Raw genomic sequence first — 17,460 nt, 5'->3', positions numbered from 1 at the left:
TACTTGTGGCACCCTAGCTCTTGGGAGAAACATTTTCAATAGTGGTGTATGCCTTACATTTTAGCAGGAAGGTCTACTACTGACTGAAAAAAAATGCAGTTTGCTTTTTTTTTTTAGCCCCACCGTTTTTGTGTTTTCAGGTGCCAAGCTAGCTCTTCTGTGGTCTCACACTGACATAGTGCTACAGCAACACATCCTGTCTGTTGAATCCCCTCAGGGCTTTCAATTTACCATGTCGCCTGGCATTCACCATAGCTGGCACAGGTTTGGACCTCTCGTGAGGGAGAGGTCTTCGCCTTGGCCTTTAGCTATGGGATTTTTCATTATTGCAGGCTCTGGTCTCGCACTCATGGAAAGTTGTCCACTTGCACTTAAAGGACCAAAAAGCTAATTGCAGCCTGGATACACGTGCCCAATTCCAGTAGAGTCCAATTTGAATTTATCTTGCCCCGTGGTTCTCAACTTTTCAAAATCAATATGTTAAAACCAAAGCCATTCTTTAAGGGGGCATTTGTCCAAATGAGTCAATTTAACTCTATAAGGGACCATTCTTGCTACATCAAGGCATATACACATTTTTTGTTATCAATAATAATATAACATATGGTAGTCGTGTCCTCAAATAAATAAATAAAATTTAGGACATCATCTACACCCAATTTCATCTGGCATCCTAATCAAACATCTCAAATAATAATAAGGAGCGTTGCTTCAAATCTACCTGATAAAATATGGTTTCGATAATAATACTTGGTTGTGGTTAGATTAATTTCACAGCTATACGGGAAACCCAAGATTAATAAGTAAATATATACAGAACAATTGCTACTTGAAGACAGTACTGAATCTGCAAGAGATGCAGAGAAGTCGTAGAAAGATTTGAAATAGTTTTCTGGAACAGAAAGAAAGAAATAGTAAAAATCTGGGAACTTCATGTATAGAAAAACATTAAATACATAAATAAATAGGTAGGGAAGGTTGGACTCTGCAGAGTGCCAGGTGGGACAAGGAAATGTGGTTATCTAAACATTGGACTACACAATAGTGTGAGCTATTAGAAAGTATAAAATGCATGAGAATTGGTGTGCAAGCAATAAGACATTAAACATAAAAATTACACACAAAAATACCCCCCCTTGTGGAAATAACACACTGTCAGACACATTTCAACATTCCTACATAATAACACTTAATACAAAACAAACTAATTAAATATCAGTTGCATATCTTGACACAATTGTGATCTTTTACGTATGTATCTTTTGAATCCTGGAGCACAGTCTTAAGGTTCAAAAGTGAGAAAATGTCCTTGCAATTCAACTCCCCCCCCCCTTTGTCAGCCCCACTCCCCCGTCTATATCCTTTGAAAGAGATAGCTGTGGGCACTTTGAAAACTCTGGTGTTGCAGGTCTTGTGATGGCTGAGTTGAGGGGTTGTTGCTGCTTTTCATCATTGCACATCTGTAGAAGTGATATCCTGTAAGGGGGCAGGGTTTTGGGGACTTAAAAAACACAGTTAGACAAGGAAGGGGAAAAGGCAAAAAGGATGTCCTCCAGTTTCCATGGGAAGCTGCAAATAATAACAATCTTAGCACATTAAGCATTTTATTCATTTCAATATTATTATCACATTTCCACATAATTACTGTTATTATCTGCTAAGTTTGTTTGCTTTCCTTCACTTAGTTTTTGTTGTTGTTGTTCTTTTCATATTATAAAATAAAAATTACTCCACATGTATAGAAAGAGGAACTGTAAAGAATACAAAGGTTAAAAAATACAAAAGAAAGCAAAAAATTAGATTACCAGTCAGATGAAAACAAACTTGACACAAAGACATCAGATTTAGAAAAGAATTATTATTAAATATGTTATCAAAACCACGGAGATTACTACTAGACTGAAAAAAATGGGAAAACCATGGGGAAAAAACTTTAAATTCACCATGTGCTATCTGATAAAAGAACTTCATGAAACTGACTTTCAACATGTGATGAACATGTCCCCAAAGTAGAAAACACACACACAAAATTACCTATGATGAACCAAAAATAAATAAATGCTAAGACACGCAATTAATAAGAAACTTAAAGTAACCTGAAGTAATCTGTTTTGGCATTTTTAACATCAGCTGTAATGTTAATAGCGGAATACTGGGAAATGAGTTAATACCAAGAAAAATGAATGGCAATTTAAAGTTGTGCAGGTACCTTGCACTAGCCAAAATGACAGAATTAATAAGAAATGCTCAGGCGAAAAGGTAAACAAATACCATTCCACAAACAATGTTTGGTTGTGCTTCGATTAACTTCATAGACATCATGGAGAAACGGATTAAATAAATGAAAACAGATTATTTGTAACTTAAAAAAAAAAGTGTCAAGGCCACAAAGAGATGGGAGTTACTAATATAGCAGGGATTCAGACTTGTTTCACAGAAAGGGACAAACACTTTGTTATCGGGGTTCACATATCCTGTTAAAAGGGAAAATTATTTCATGTGAGAAGCTTGTCAGGAAATGCTGTTCCTAAAATTCCCATTGAGGGGGGAAATGCTTTGATATTTACCTGTGAAAAGAATTTGGCATGTTAAGATTTGGAACTTGGAAAGCTCTTGACTTTTGATGGGCTAGTTGTTGTTTTTGTTTGTTTGTTTGTTTGAACCCTTTTGTCTTATGTAGCCCCTGGAGCAAGGACACATTAAGGGTGATTTCCCTCAATGGTTCCAAGTTTCTGCATTTGGATAAATTTCTCTCTGCAGTTCTCGAAGAAACCTCCTCTCCCCCCTTTACAGTTCCCCCCTTCCCCCCCTCTCTCTCTTCTTTAGCTGATCTAGCCTCTGTGCATGTGCAGAGTTCATGTCTCAGCAAACCTTTTATACTATTGAAAATGTTGCATCCTTTGGCTAAATTACCATTTGAATAAGGGAAAGGAAGGGTAAGGAGTAGATTTTGAAAACAGGGTTTGATTTTAAACAAAAAAGAGAAACTCAGCAATTTAAGTATTCACCAAAGCTAGCAATTTCAGCCCAAGCAAACGAGACTGCTTCCTTTATGTACAGGAAAGGGCTAATATCCCTCTGGCTATTCGCAGAACAATGCCACGCCCTTATATATGGGGAAAATGGCCAGAGGGTCAGAATTCATAGGATTATTTTTTTTAACATTCTCAGCCATTTCAGCCTAACCATTTGCAGACAAAAAAAATATTATTATTATTATTAATATTATTATTTCCTGCCCTTTATTTACAGGAATGGTCAAGGCTAATTCTACTTGATTATTCATTTGTATGTGCTTAAACTTTGAGTAGACTTCTAAGTCTGATTTTTAAATAGTAGACAAAATGATAAACACTGTAATCACTCAAATGCTTGATATTACCAGTTGGGCTTCACCTCTCACCTTTTAAAACTAAAGAGCAAAGCTAGGCTGAATTTTAACTCCATTACCACACCAGAATTTAAGAGTTACCCTCCAATGCTTGCAGACACATAGCCTTCCACACAGCCACAAATTGGGAGAGTTGAAAGGGGACCCTGGGGTCATCTAGTCCAACCCTAAAATACAGGGTTCATAGCAAGATTTGTACTACCAGAAACACACACATACTTATGTACACAGACACAACTGGAGAAGAGGTCACAAGCCATGCGCCTATCATGTACTAAGGAAGAGGAAAATAAAAGTACCCAATTCTATACAGAACCTTTTAGCAGATCTTGAAGCTAGTTTGAGTGAGAGTTTACTTCCTTAGACTAAAGAGTGAAAGTTCCTAGATAAATTATCTTTAAAGACTGAAGTGAACATTTTTCCTAAGATAGGGAGAGGATCTCTTATAAAGCATAGTTTAAACAGCCATAGATTTGATTTAAAAGGAATACAAGAGTGAACAATTTTTCCTGAACTTGCAGAGGAATAGTAAGCCTAATCTATGCCCCCCGTTTTGCAGTTTCCTTTAAAGGAAGCTTACTCGGGAGTAAATTTACCTGGCACAGAAGTAAGAAGGGAGAAAACAACTGAAAGAGGCAGAGTGAAACAAGGGGGAGGGGGACATTTTCTAACAAAAGAGGCCATGAAGTCTTATAGAGACTGATATCAGGAGCCTTACAATAACTCTTCTGTCCAACCAAATCAAAATTAAAACTGGACTCAAATATTTTTTCTTAGAAGGAACACCATACTTTCATAGGCATATGCTTAATGAAGTACATACACTGCATTTTAGCTTGAGAGAGCAGTTGGCTCAGCTAGGCTTTTGCAGCAGAAACATTAGGTTATCAGCACCTTCCAAAATAAGACTGTAGACTCACAATCTCAAAAGTTGGGGCAAAGCAAGAGGTGGGGTAAACATTTGCACACTTCATTCTCATTTTCTCTTATTTAGGACTGCTAAGATCCAGCATGGCTTCCTTAGATTTAAATTTTGAAGCAAGCTTGCAGTTTAAACTATGCACACTTAAGAAAGGCAGTCTGCCAGAGACAGAAGGAACAGACAACACACATAACAGACAACATGTAAACATACATCTTCTCATATATGTATTAACAGACAACACACATAACAGACAACATGTAAACATATATATTCTCATCCTTTAGTTGGTTATTGCAAGGAGATGGGCCACTACCTTTGGCTTCATTAAGTGAAATTAGTAGGAAGGTCCCACATGGTTTTATGAGCCTCCTTGCCTCTTCAAACACACCACCAGGTAATCAGACTGGTAGGGCTCACAACGCTTGGTTGACTGGGTACCCCTTTATAGATGCATGCGTTGCTGTTGTTGCTCTTTTTTTTTTTTTCCTTTTTCCTTTTTTTGGGGGGGTGTCTGGGATAGAGAAGGGGAAAAAGGAGGGGTTGATTAGGATTGGTATGTCTAGGGGTTTGGTATGCTTAGTACAGGGACGTATAGTAAAGAGGAGAAGGGGCTTCTAGTTGCCTGGCAACTTCCTTAGTGGGTTTTAGAGAACTCTAGCTATCCGGTTCCTTGCGTTCCATTTCCTATTTCCTTATTTCCTTATTTCCTTATTTCCTTATTTCCTATAACCTGGGGTCTCTTTCCACTCTGCCAGTCCTGCCCAATTCCTCATGGGCTATCCCTCCTGGCAACCTCCTACCTATCGTCACATCTCAGGAAAAGGGGCCCTACTGGACGCCCGCGCCATGCGGTGCCAGATCGGGTGGTCCCTGGATAGAATTTCGAACTGAAAATCCCCCTTGCTTTTGGAAGCGGGCTCACACACGGTTACGTGGCACCGAGCAGTGCGGCTGGGATTGGGATAGAAAGCCAGACCCCTTCCTGCCCCCTCCGTAAGGGCGCTCGGGAAGTTCGGAAAGAGAGCTCCAACCCCTTGCTTTCAACTGGGATGCCCGTTGCGGAAAGTCGGCTGTCTTTCCAAGCCGGGTCTCACCGTCTTACTTTCGGACTCCCAATTGGTGCGGCTGGCTGGAGATTTTAAGGAAAAGAGATAGAGCTCACAACCCCCCTTTCGGGTTGAGCAGCGGTCCACGGTCTCTCTCACTAACCGGACCAAGAGAAAGGCAAGAAGGAGCGATAGAGAGGAGGGCAGAGAATTCAGTTGCCAGGAGATTCCACCCCCTTCCCACCAGTGCACTGGATTTTCCTTTTTCCTTATACTCACGCGTCTTCTATGATGATCCCGGGATCGATGAATAAGCCGGCTGGATCCCTCTTTTGCTCCCCGGCTGAACTCCTAGGGCTTTCGATTACCGCCCGGAAGATGGCTGGGGGTCCAAAAGGATCTTCCCAGGCAAAATGGCCCGGAGCCGGCTGAAGATTTCGGGGCCCCCAGTCAGCAGCTCGGGAGAACCGCAAGCCCCACGTTGGGCGCCAACTGTTACGGCTAAAATCTGGGTGCGGGGTTACTCTGCCACCCAGCTCATCGGACTAAGTCCGTGGGTCCCTGCGGAAGAAAATGAGCTCAGCCGGACGCAGGAGCAAACTGCAGAAGATCCAAGTTTATTGCGCAACAGGTTCAAGGCGAGATTGAACCGCGAGAAAGGGGTGACATGAACTTTTGAAACTCCCTCCATGTCCCAGAATACAGTGCAAAATACATCCCAGTTACATCATGAATACATTAAGGAGAGGTTGGGTTACACAGATTAACATGTGGAGGAGGGAGGGGGAAATATGCAGAGGGCTGGAGATATGGAGGAGGGAGGGGGAATATGCAGAGGGCTGGAGATATGGAGGAGGGAGGGGGGAAATATGCAGAGCTGGAGATATGCGCAGATAAGCACATCCTGAGAAGACAATGGTCCATGTACACGTAGTCTGTCACCTGGCATTGCCCGGAGGAAGGTTTGGCAGAGTGATTTTGACAGGATTACTTGAGAGATTATGGAGGACAGGGGAGGGGTGATGGAGTCCTAGAGAAATTGAGCAAATATATTGTAGTGAAGAAGACATGCCCCCCCCTTCCGTTACAGGTAGGAGCTCCTCTTTCCACCTGGATAATAACCAGCCGTGCCTCTCCCATTCTCCTTCCTTCCTTCCTTCCTTCCTTCCTTCCTTCCTTCCTTCCTTCCTTCCTTCCTTTGTTCCTTCTCTGCAGCTTGCTGGTGGTCTTCCCCTGGTGCCAGAGGCTCTTCGGTCGCATAGAGAACCCTCTCCAGCCCTCCCTCTCATTAGGATCCTCTCCAGCCCTCTTTGCACAAGGTCAAGGAGGCTTTTCCGAGCTGCGTGAACTGCTCTGCGACAATCTCCACATGGACCCCCCCAACTTCAGGGTGAGGCTGCTCCCCCGCCCCAAGGGGCTGCCGGGGGGGGACTGGGGGTGCCGTGTGTGTGTGTGTGTGTGTGTGTGTGTGTGTGTGTGTGTGTGTGTCACTCTGGGTGGCTTATAGGACATAAAACATGGTAAAACATTAGACATAAAAAATTTCTTCTTACAGGATTGCCTTCAGATTTCAGTTAGTTGTTTATTTCCTTGACATCTGGTGGGAGGGCATTCCACAGGGCAGGGCTACAACCGAGAAGGCCCTCTGCCTGGTTCCCTGTAACCTCACCTCTCACAGTGAGGGAACTTCCAGAAGGCCCTGAGAGCTGGACCTCAGGGTCTGAACTGAATAACGGGGGTGGAGACGCTCCTGTGGGTATGCAGGGCTGAGGCCTTTTAGGGCTTTCAAGGTCAACACCAAAACTTTGAATTGTGCTCACTGGTCTTAGCAGCCACTCCCAGTCACCAATCTTGCTGCCGCATTCTGGATTAGTTGCAGTTTCCATATCACCTTCCAAGGTAGCCCCACATAGAGTGCATTGCAGTAGTCCAAGTGGGAGATGACTAGAGCATGCACCACTCTGGACAGACAGTCAGGGAGGGTCTCATCCTGCACACCTTCAAAGGTGCATTGCAGTAGTCCAAGCGGGAGATAACCAGAGCATGCACCACTCTGGCCAGACAGTCCACTGAGGCGTTCCCAAAGTAAAGGAAGGATTGGACTCTGATTAATAAGAATACACACAGAGGCTTGAACCAGCAAGACTTTGGGAAGGGTGAGTATAATAATCTCTCTCTCTCTCTGTGCCTCCAGCCCCTGGACCAGGTCGTTTTATTCACAGAAGAACTTTTTACAGAGTGTTCGTAAGATTTCTTCTGAGCATTTCAACAAACCCACGTAGGGACAAAGTTAAACTACAAACACTAGTTAGGCATGCATACTTTTGGGTTAATGAATGAAAACTACAAAGGAGCGTATTCAGCAACCCCAGAGGTCATAAACAATCAATACACATGAGAAGAAGGTTGGCCAGGAGGACAGCGATCATTATCACCTTTGTGTGAGACCTGTTTCCTGGCCCTAAGATTAACATCAGAAAAGCTACTTCAAAGAAGCTTGCCCACTATCTTTATGGCCCAGGAGGCTTGCCTGGCAAAGCAACTGGGCTGTGTACGTGACTTGACAAGCAAGAGAGATGGGCAGTAGAAGAAATGGCCAGAGATGCAGAGGGTTGTGGGATTTGGTCAGATATTATTGTCAATGAATCAAACCCAGTCAACACAATGCATTCATAGTGGACACAATGGCTTGATGCATATTTTATAATTCCTCATAGTAATCCCACCTGACCCCACACTCTGGATATTTGCACTCCTACAGTAGGCAGGGAGGGCCTCATCCTGCGTACCACATGGAGCTGGTAGACAGCTGCCCTGACACAGAATTGACCTGCACTTCTATGGACAGCTGTGAGTCCAAAATTACTCCCAGGCTGCGCACCTGGTCCTTCAGGGGCACAGTTACCTCATTCAGGATCAGGGAGTTCCCCATACCCACCTGCGCAAAGTCCACCCTAAACAGTGCTTCTGTCTTGTCTTGTCAGGATTCAACCTCAATCTGTTGAATGTGTTGTGGGGTCTGTTGTGGGGAGAGGGTGACTCACACATGGGCCCCCTGGCAGAAGGAGTCACCCTCTCTTTTCTCTTCCAGCTCCTGCTCAATGTTCTCATCATCATCGTGCCACACCCTCCCCCGGGCAGGAATTGACCCCTGCTCACCACCATGCCTTCCACAAGCTGGTTGGGGTGATGGCTCATGCGCTGGCCCGCCGGTCCCACTGAGACACCCCCAGGGAGAAGCGGCCAGCTCCTACTGATCTCACCACCCACCAGGTTTGGTGGGGGCCACCCCTTCTTGCCCCCATGTGACGCTTGACCCTCTAATAAATCCTCCCCCTGCAATCTGACCTGGCTTCCTGTGTCCTCAATGCTCATGGCGGACTGATCCCCCCCATGTTCCAAGCCCCCCCCCCGTCTCGATGGTCATCTCCCCACCCAGTTCTGGTCTTCTTCCTACTCTGGAAAAATTGGGGGTGAGAGACTCAGAGGGGGATGCGGACCCTTCCCCTCCTCTGGAATCCATCCCTCTGAATAAGGGGTGGGGGTACCAACATGGGCCACCCAGGGAGACCCCCAAGGGCCACTCTCCCCCCGCAATGCCCCTCCCTGTTTCTTTCCAGATGGGTGTCGCGGACAGAGCTGCCTCCGAATCGGCAGGGAGAGGGAGGAATTCATTTCGTTTTATCCATTTATTTGTTTATTAAATTTAGGGGTTCACAGTATGCAGTTACGATATAAAAGCACAAAACACATAAACAAAACAAAATCAGCCCAATAAACACCCCCGCCAACATATTTCACACCCATAATAACATCAAAGGAGTTTACCACCTTCATTGAAACATCAAACAAACAGATCCAAAGTAAAACGCCTTGGGGGCAGCGAAGCTGGCAAGTCGCCTTTTGGGGGTCCCAGGCGGAGGTCTATGGGGGGAAAGGGGCACGTTTCCCCTAAGCTTCTGAGGGTATTGAAAGGGCATGATCTGCGGCCATCCAATAATGTCTTTTTGGGGTTTGTGATCCGGGATAGACATCCCTGTCTCCCAGACGAAGCAGAGGAGAGGTTCTCTCCCTGTCCCAGGCTTGGAAGCAGCCGCACCCCCTGTGGCTTTTGTTCTTCTGACTGCCAGCCAGGTGTCCTCGGGCACAGAGCAAGCGCCTTCCTTGCGCCCTCAGGCTATTCGCTGGCCCAGAAAGCTGTCTGGCTCCTTCAGCAAAGGATTTCAACCCTCGCTGGGTCCAGGAATGAGAAGTGACTCTCTCCAGGATCATACAGGCCAAACCACCCACCCCAAACTCAATATTTTGAAATCACAAAGGAAGCTTAAGTATACAGAGGACATTTAGTGCAGCAAAGTGAACAAAACAATTATATTAAAAAAACTATCTTCAACAAAACATTGCTTAAGGAGGTCAACTTTAAAACAGAGCAGAGCAGGAAGGTTGGAGACTTTAGCGAGGCACGTAGGCACTGGCGGAGGAAGAGGAGTGCGGGGGGAGCGCATTGCCCCCGGCAGTTGTATCCCGGTAGGGGGCCATCTTGGCTGCCCCCCCGGGCCCGGGCTGGGCACTATGCTCCTGCAAGTGGCATGCCCTGCCCCCAGGACGTGCGCCGGACCCCCCACCTGCTCTCTGCCCCCCCCGTGCCGGAGCATGAAGCTCCCCCACTGCACGGATGGGGGTGTCATAGAAACATAGAATGGTGGAGTCAGAAGGGGCCCCAGGGTCATCTAGTCCGACCCCCTGCAATGCAGGAATCTTTTGCCCAACGTGGGGCTCATGACCCTGAGATTAAAAGTCTCCTGCTCTACCTGCTCAGGTAGCAGTGGGGGGGCAGAATATGTGTTCCCCATATGCCAGTGTCTTTCTTCATAGTCCCCCTCAGTCCCTGCCCTGCTCCTGAGCCTCTGGCTTCTCAGAGATGGGGGGCATGAGGGTGTATTTGTGTGTCAGGATTTCCTCGCTGCCCCCACCCCACACACTGGCCACGGTTTGCCTATCTTTCTCCTGAGTATGAGAAGCAGAATCCTTGGGAAGAAGGGCTACTCTTGAGGCTGTTTTTCTCTTGCACAAACACTGCCCCCTCTCCACCCCCCGGGGGGGGGGCTCATGGGCTCCCTGCTTTCTCACTGAGAGAGACATTGGATTGGGGGGGCACTCACTCCATTGGATTGGGGGAGGGCTCTCTTCCCACTGCCAGGAAGGCCCCCTGCCTGGTTCCCTGTAGCCTCACATCTTGCAGTGAGGGGACCACCAGGAGACCCTTGGAGGAGGACCACAGTGTCCGGGCTGAGCGATGGGGGTGGAGACGCTCCTTTGGGGCTTCTCTGTCCAGGACTGCCTTCAGATGCCTTCCAAAGGTTGCATAGTTGCTTGTCTGCGTGGCTCAGAGCCCACATAACTCCATACCTTCCAGTATTTCTCTGAGGACAAGATCTATGCATATCTATGGTATGATAATGTCAAAGTTCACAAAGGATTTGGAAACGACATGTTTCGTATGTCACTGTATGAAGTACGGGAGAGATTGGGGGCCACCAGGTGGCGCATTGGAAGGTGGCCGACAATAACATCTCTCCGACCCACACGAGGTAATTAAGAGGCTGCTATGGGAAGTATGCAGTCTTCCCGACTCCCCAAGGAGATGGGGGGGACTGCCTTGCCAGCGGTGGCCATAATGCACCCCCGGATTCGAGAGAAGGGGGTGCCCCGGTCACTTGGCACCAGCCCTCTGTGAAGTCGGCTCTTCCCGGACGCTGTCTCCAATCTGCGCATGCTGGTTCGCTTTAGCTCGAAAATACAATTGGAAATATATAATTGGAAGAAGCTAAAGCGCATACATCAAGCAAAGGTCGGGAGATAAGACTGCTGATTAATGGATCTCTGGGATCGGAGCGGCGGGCGAGGACAAATAAATCAAGCGATGAAGCGCCATTAAGAGATTGGTATGTCTGGAGTGAAGAAGGGGGGTGGAGGAAAAAACTTTTCTTTTCTCCACCCCAAAGAAAGAAGAATCGCCGTATTTTATTAATCACAAGCAGGAATTTAAAAACTGTGTGGGATGAATTAATGATGAATGAAGAGAGGATTGGTAAATATCGGAGAATGGATAAATTCTATGACACAGTTTTAAAATGGCGTCTCGCAAGACAGGCTTATCTAAGAAAGACGGGGGGAGGAGAACCAAGACTATTGGAATGTGAATGATGATTGGAATTTGATCTTAACCTGGCAGAGCCCTCTATGAGATATTTTAAAAGCCTGGGAAACTAAAGGGCAGACCAAAGATAAACTTTTGAAGGAGGAGGGGAATGGCGGCTGTCCCTATGAGATATGACTGGTGGAGTGTGTAAAACCCACACAGACGATGTTTGCTTCCAACCTGCCTGCGAAGATTATCAGAGATCGCAAAGAAAGAAATATATGACAACAACAAGAAGATGAAGAAAGTAATAAAGAGACTATCTGGATAGAACTGGATAGAACTGTTTAATTAAAGCAGTAATAGAAGTGATGTTTGGATCCTCGTTCGGAGCTTGATGTATGGGTACCCCCAACAAAATTGAAAAAATTGGCTGAATAATTTGGAATTAATGTGATTTGAAATAATGTGATATGATTGGCCTGTTAATAAAAATTATGGTGTGTGTTTTTTTATTAAAAAAAGAAGTATGGGAGAGATTTAAAAATCTATTGGAACGTATAACACCATGTGGCTCTCACTTTTCAAGGCAATGAGTGTGAAAAAGATAAATATGAATAAGAATTGAGCGACCTATGAACAATTAATGATGGAGATGGAAAACCAATGGAAATTAAAGCCGTGTGAAGAGGTTACATTTTTTGTGAAAGATTGGTTGCATTATCGTCAAGTCAATGAAATGTTTAAAGAAGATTAAATAAAAAATGGATTTGGATTTACTAAATCGAGGCTTGAATTGGAATTGTTAAACAATAAGTTTAAAATATGATCTATAATGTACAAATTACTATTGGAATGACATTTAAAAGATGAAGAAGTTAAATCAGTAATGATACATTGGGCTAAGATATAGGGCATAATATACCAATAGACGACTGGGGGAGGTTATGGAAAGAGGGAATAAACTTTTCAGCCTGCAGTGCATTAAAAGAAAATATAATGGAAATGATGTACAGATGGTATAGAACACCGGTAAAACTAGCCAAAATGTGCAAAACAAATAATAAATGTTGGAAATGTAAAGAAAAAGAGGGCGCATTTTACCACATGTGGTGGGAATGTAAAAAAGTGAAAGACCTCTGGGAAATGATTTATAATGAAATTTTTAAAATGTTGAAATATACATTTCCAAAAAAAACAGAAGCTCTTTTACTTGATATGGTAGGTTTAGAAAAACATAAGAATGATTTTTAAAAAACAAAATAATAATAGTAATAATAAACTGTTTTTGCTGGACTTCCAGTTGGTCACCTAGTTATGGCAGTCAAGAGCTCTTTCCACTGAAAGAGCCTCTGCGCTTTGAAGTTGGGGAGACGGCGAGAGCGTCACGGTTCCCTCGAAAGAACCTCAGATCGGGCGTTCTGAGGACCTGGTGTTCCAGCAGGTGCCTTTTGCGACTCCCCTGCTCCCTGGTAAGCTTCCTTCAAAGCAGCGAAGCTCCGAGACTGGCGATCGTGAGCAGCCAATTCCTTCATAAAAAAGACTGAATAATTCGGAACTGTGAGTACTTTAAAAACTAATTCCGAAAAGATTGGGAAGAAAAGGGAGACCTAAAAACGGAGGTCAGTCCCCTTTGTTGGAAAAGTTGAAAATCGGTGCGCAAAGGCCGAAGACTTGTTTTTCTCCTTTGTTGTGCCAGACTGTGAGATTGACCTTGACATTCCTAAGCTATTATGAGTTCAGAAAGGCTGAGACATGGCTCTAAAACTCCACAATTTGAGGAGTCGGTGATGTCCATGTTAGCTGACATAAAAAAAGGTTTAGATTGTAATACAGCAAGCATAGATAATTTGGAAAAGAAGATTGAACATTTAAGTACAGACATGAAAGACGAGAAAAAGGAAATAACCACACATGATCCAAGGTTGGCACAGCTGGAGACTATTACAGTGCCAGACTTCGAACGGTTGCAGTATGAAAATGCTAATTTGATCGCCTTCCTTCTGTTGAAAGAAAAAGAATTGTATTTGAGATTGAGGAGGGTCCCCTTTCTGGAAGAAGAAAAACTCAGAATCTCTTATAGGATTTTTTGTGGAATATTGGGACCTGAAAAAAGAGGAAGTGGAAGCTTGGGTAGAGAAAGCGTACAGATTTGGGCCTAAAAATGAGACTAAAATAACTTATGATTGCATAGTGGTCTTCAAGACTAAGGAACAAAGAGACATTAGTTTGGGACATCAGTATTAAAAAAGCCTTAAAATCCATGACAAAGCGGTGGTGCTCCTTAAAGAGATCCCACGTCGATTTTTGAACCTGAAATCCCAATATAAGGATTTGACAGACATTCTGAGACAAAAGAACATCTTTCTTAGGTGGGAATTTCCAAAGGGCCTATTCTTCAAATTCGAAGGAAGAAAGCAAAAGATGAAGACTGTTGGAGAGAAGGATAGATTTCTGCAAAAGCACTTGGAAGAACTTGGATTACAATGCTCACAGCCGCTGGGGGCGGAGGCAGCTTCCCCCTAATTAGACAGCATGGCATTGAGAATTTATTCATGGAATGTAAATGGAATGAACTCAACCCAAAAAAGGAGACAAATTTATTATATTTTGGGAAAACAGAATTTAGATATAATTTGTTTGCAGGAAACTCACATTACAAGACTACATAGGAAAATATTGATAAATAAAAGATTGGGTCAAGAATTTATTTCTTCAGACAAAGTCAAAAAAAGAGGAGTGGTTTTCTATATTAAAGAAAAATGGAATCCAAAATTGGCATTTAAAGATGAGGAAGGAAGACGCATAGCAGTTGAAATTACAGCACAAGGCGAAAAATATTTGTTATTAGGAATCTACGCACCTAATGATGGCAAAGTGGAATTCTTTAAGAACCTGGAAGCAAGTCTCTTGGAATATATGGATTACAAATTAATATTGATGGGGGACTTGAATGGGGTTGCATCTACTTTGATGGACAGGACTCAGAGATCAAAGATATCAAACTCTGGCAGATTACCTAAGACTTTCTTTGACCTAACTGACAAATTTGATTTGTCAGACATATGGAGAACCAGAAATCCAATGGAAAAAGACTTTACTTTTTTTCCAGATGCAAACCAAGTATTTTTGAAAACAGACTGCCTATGGATATCTAGAGACTTGGTTCCTAAAGTAACAAAAATGGAAATTTGCCCCAAAACTTGCTCCGATCATAATGCAGTTTTTATGGACTTGAAGATGTTTGTACAGGGTTCCTTCAGATGGAGAATGAATGATGACTTGCTGAGAAGTGCTTCAATTGTTAACAAGGCCCAAAAAACCCTAAAGGACTATTTTGAGCGTAATATGACCCAAGGAATGGAAACAAGGGTTATTTGGGATGCCAGCAAAGCAGTAATGAGAGGGTTTCTGATACAACAAAATTCAATTAGGAGAAAGTCACAGACTGAGAGAAAAGATAAAATTATGGAACAACTAAAAGACAAAGAGAAGAAGCTTAGAGGAAACCCAAAGAATTTGCAGATTCAAAAAGAAATCAAGGCCTTACAGGTTCAATATTCACAGTTAGTAAATCAAGAAATAGAATGGAAGTTGAGAAGGATGAGACAAAGAAATTTTGAATCTGCAAATAAATGTGGGAAATTATTAGCCTGGCAATTAAAGAAGAAACAAAAGCAAAGTACTATCACAAACATTGTAACAGAAGGCAAATCAATAGAGAACCCTGCAGATATAAGAAAATGTTTTTACAAATATTATAAACAACTGTATAAAAAGGACAAAGAGGATTTGGTAAAAATTGAGCAATTTATAAAGATTAATGGTTTGCAGCAGATTCCGGAAGATAAAAAGATCCTACTAAAAGGCCTAATTACAAGACAAGAAGTGGAACAGGCAATAAACTCAATGCAACTTGGCAAGGCACCGGGATCTGATGGTCTATCAGCGAAATATTACAAGACATTGAAAGATTGGCTTTTTCAACCCCTGGTGGAAGTAGACCCAATGTTAAAAAATATAGACCAATCTCCCTACTCAATGTGGATTATAATTTTTTTTGCAAATATAATGACTAACAGGCTAAAGAAGGTTTTGTCTAAGTATATCCACAAGGACCAGGCAGGATTTCTGCCTGGAAGACATATGAAAGACAACATTACAAATGTGTTGGATATCCTGGAAAAGCTGGAAGCAAGAAAGAGTTGTAAAGCAATGTTAATGTTTATTGATGCAGAGAAGGCCTTTGACAATATATCTTGGAGTTTATGTTATATAATTTTGAGAGTATGGGGGTGGGCCAAGATTTTTAAATGGTATTAAAGGGATCTATCAGGAACAAAAAGCTAAAATTAATGTAAATAATGTGGTTTCGGAGGAAATTAGAATTGAGAAGGGAACCAGTTAAGGGTGCCCACTTTCCCCTCTGCTGTTTATTTCAGTGCTTGAGGTCAAAAAACAAACAAGATGAATTTTAACAGGGAGAAATGTAAAGTATTGCACTTGGGCAAAAAATAATAATGAGAGGCACAAATACAAGATGAGTGACACCTGGCTTGAGAGCAGTACATGTGAAAAGGATCTAGGAGTCTTGGTTGACCACAAACTTGACATGAGCCAACAGTGTGACGCGGCAGCTAAAAAAGCCAATGCAATTCTGGGCTGCATCAATAGGAGTATAGCATCTAGATCAAGGGAAGTAATAGTGCCACTGTATTCTGCTCTGGTCAGACCTCACCTGGAGTACTGTGTCCAGTTCTGGGCACCACAGTTCAAGAAGGACACTGACAAACTGGAACGTGTCCAGAGGAGGGCAACCAAAATGGTCAAAGGCCTGGAAACGATGCCTTATGAGGAACGGCTAAGGGAGCTGGGCATGTTTAGCCTGGAGAAGAGGAGGTGAAGGGGTGATATGATAGCCATGTTCAAATATATAAAAGGATGTCACATAGAGGAGGGAGAAAGGTTGTTTTCTGCTGCTCCGGAGAAGCAGACACAGAGCAATGGATCCAAACTACAAGAAAGAAGATTCCACCTAAACATTAGGAAGAATTTCCTGACAGTAAGAGCTGTTTGACAGTGGAATTTGCTGCCAAGGAGTGTGGTGGAGTCTCCTTATTTGGAGGTCTTTAAGCAGAGGCTTGACCACCATATGTCAGGAGTGCTCTGATGGTGTTTCCTGCTTGGCAGGGGGTTGGACGCGATGGCCCTTGTGGTCTCTTCCAACTCTATGATTCTATGATTCTTGCTAAGTATGATTAGAAGGGATGAACAAATTAAAGGTATTACAATAGGATCCAAAAAATACAAATTAAAAGCCTTTGCGGATGACCTAGTATTGACATTACAAGATCCAGACTCCAGTGCGGCCAAAGCACTGGAGCTGATACAAGAGTTTGGTCTGGTAGCAGGATTTAAATTAAACAAGAGCAATACCAAAGTATTAGAGAAAAATCTGGATAATGATGAAAGAAAATTATTACAAGAAAAGACGAGCCTAGATATTGTGAAAAAAGTTAAATACTTGGGGGTGAATCTGTCTGGGGGAAATTTGAACTTATATGAAGACAATTATGAGAAATTATGGAATGAAATCAAGAGAGATTTGGAGATATGGTCAAATTTAAAATTGTCATTAATGGGCCGGATTTCAGCGGTTAAGATGAATGTGTTGCCAAAGATGCTTTTTTCGTTTCAAGCCCTACCAGTTATAGACAATGTAAAATGATTTAAAGAATGGCAGAAAGCTCTGTCTAGATTTATCTGACAGGGGGGGCGGACCTAGAATTAAGTATAAATTACTCACAGACTCTAAAGAAAGAGGGGGATTTTCTCTGGCAAATCTAAAAATCTATTTTGAAGCAGCAGCATTCTGCTGGATTAAAGAGTGGATGCAACTAGAAGATACAGATCAGATTTGGAGGGTTTTGACAATGTGTTTGCTTGGGATGCATAT

General features: G+C 43.2%; 2 protein-coding genes and 1 long non-coding RNA gene across 5 annotated transcripts in view; 2 read left to right on the top strand and 1 right to left on the bottom strand.

Annotated features, from left to right (window-relative positions):
- Window positions 1-8,709, top strand: part of LOC309530590 (hemoglobin subunit beta-like) — a 75,585-nt gene extending 66,876 nt beyond the window's left edge. The window contains exon 3 of the mRNA XM_082219663.1: window positions 8,454-8,709. Coding sequence (XP_082075789.1) covers window positions 8,454-8,510 — 57 coding nt within the window. The 3' untranslated portion in view covers window positions 8,511-8,709. The remainder of the gene's footprint in view (window positions 1-8,453) is intronic.
- The window catches only part of LOC309530638, a 130,714-nt gene that overhangs the window by 16,546 nt on the left and 96,708 nt on the right, over window positions 1-17,460 (bottom strand). The gene's annotated exons all lie outside the window — the stretch shown is intronic.
- The window catches only part of LOC309530592 (uncharacterized protein), an 88,952-nt gene that overhangs the window by 1,416 nt on the left and 70,076 nt on the right, over window positions 1-17,460 (top strand). The window lies entirely within an intron of this gene.

The sequence above is a fragment of the Podarcis vaucheri genome (assembly GCF_965113315.1).
Source record: "Podarcis vaucheri genome assembly, chromosome: 4".
Lineage (NCBI taxonomy): Eukaryota > Metazoa > Chordata > Lepidosauria > Squamata > Lacertidae > Podarcis > Podarcis vaucheri.
This window is presented reverse-complemented; position numbering and strand designations above follow the sequence as displayed.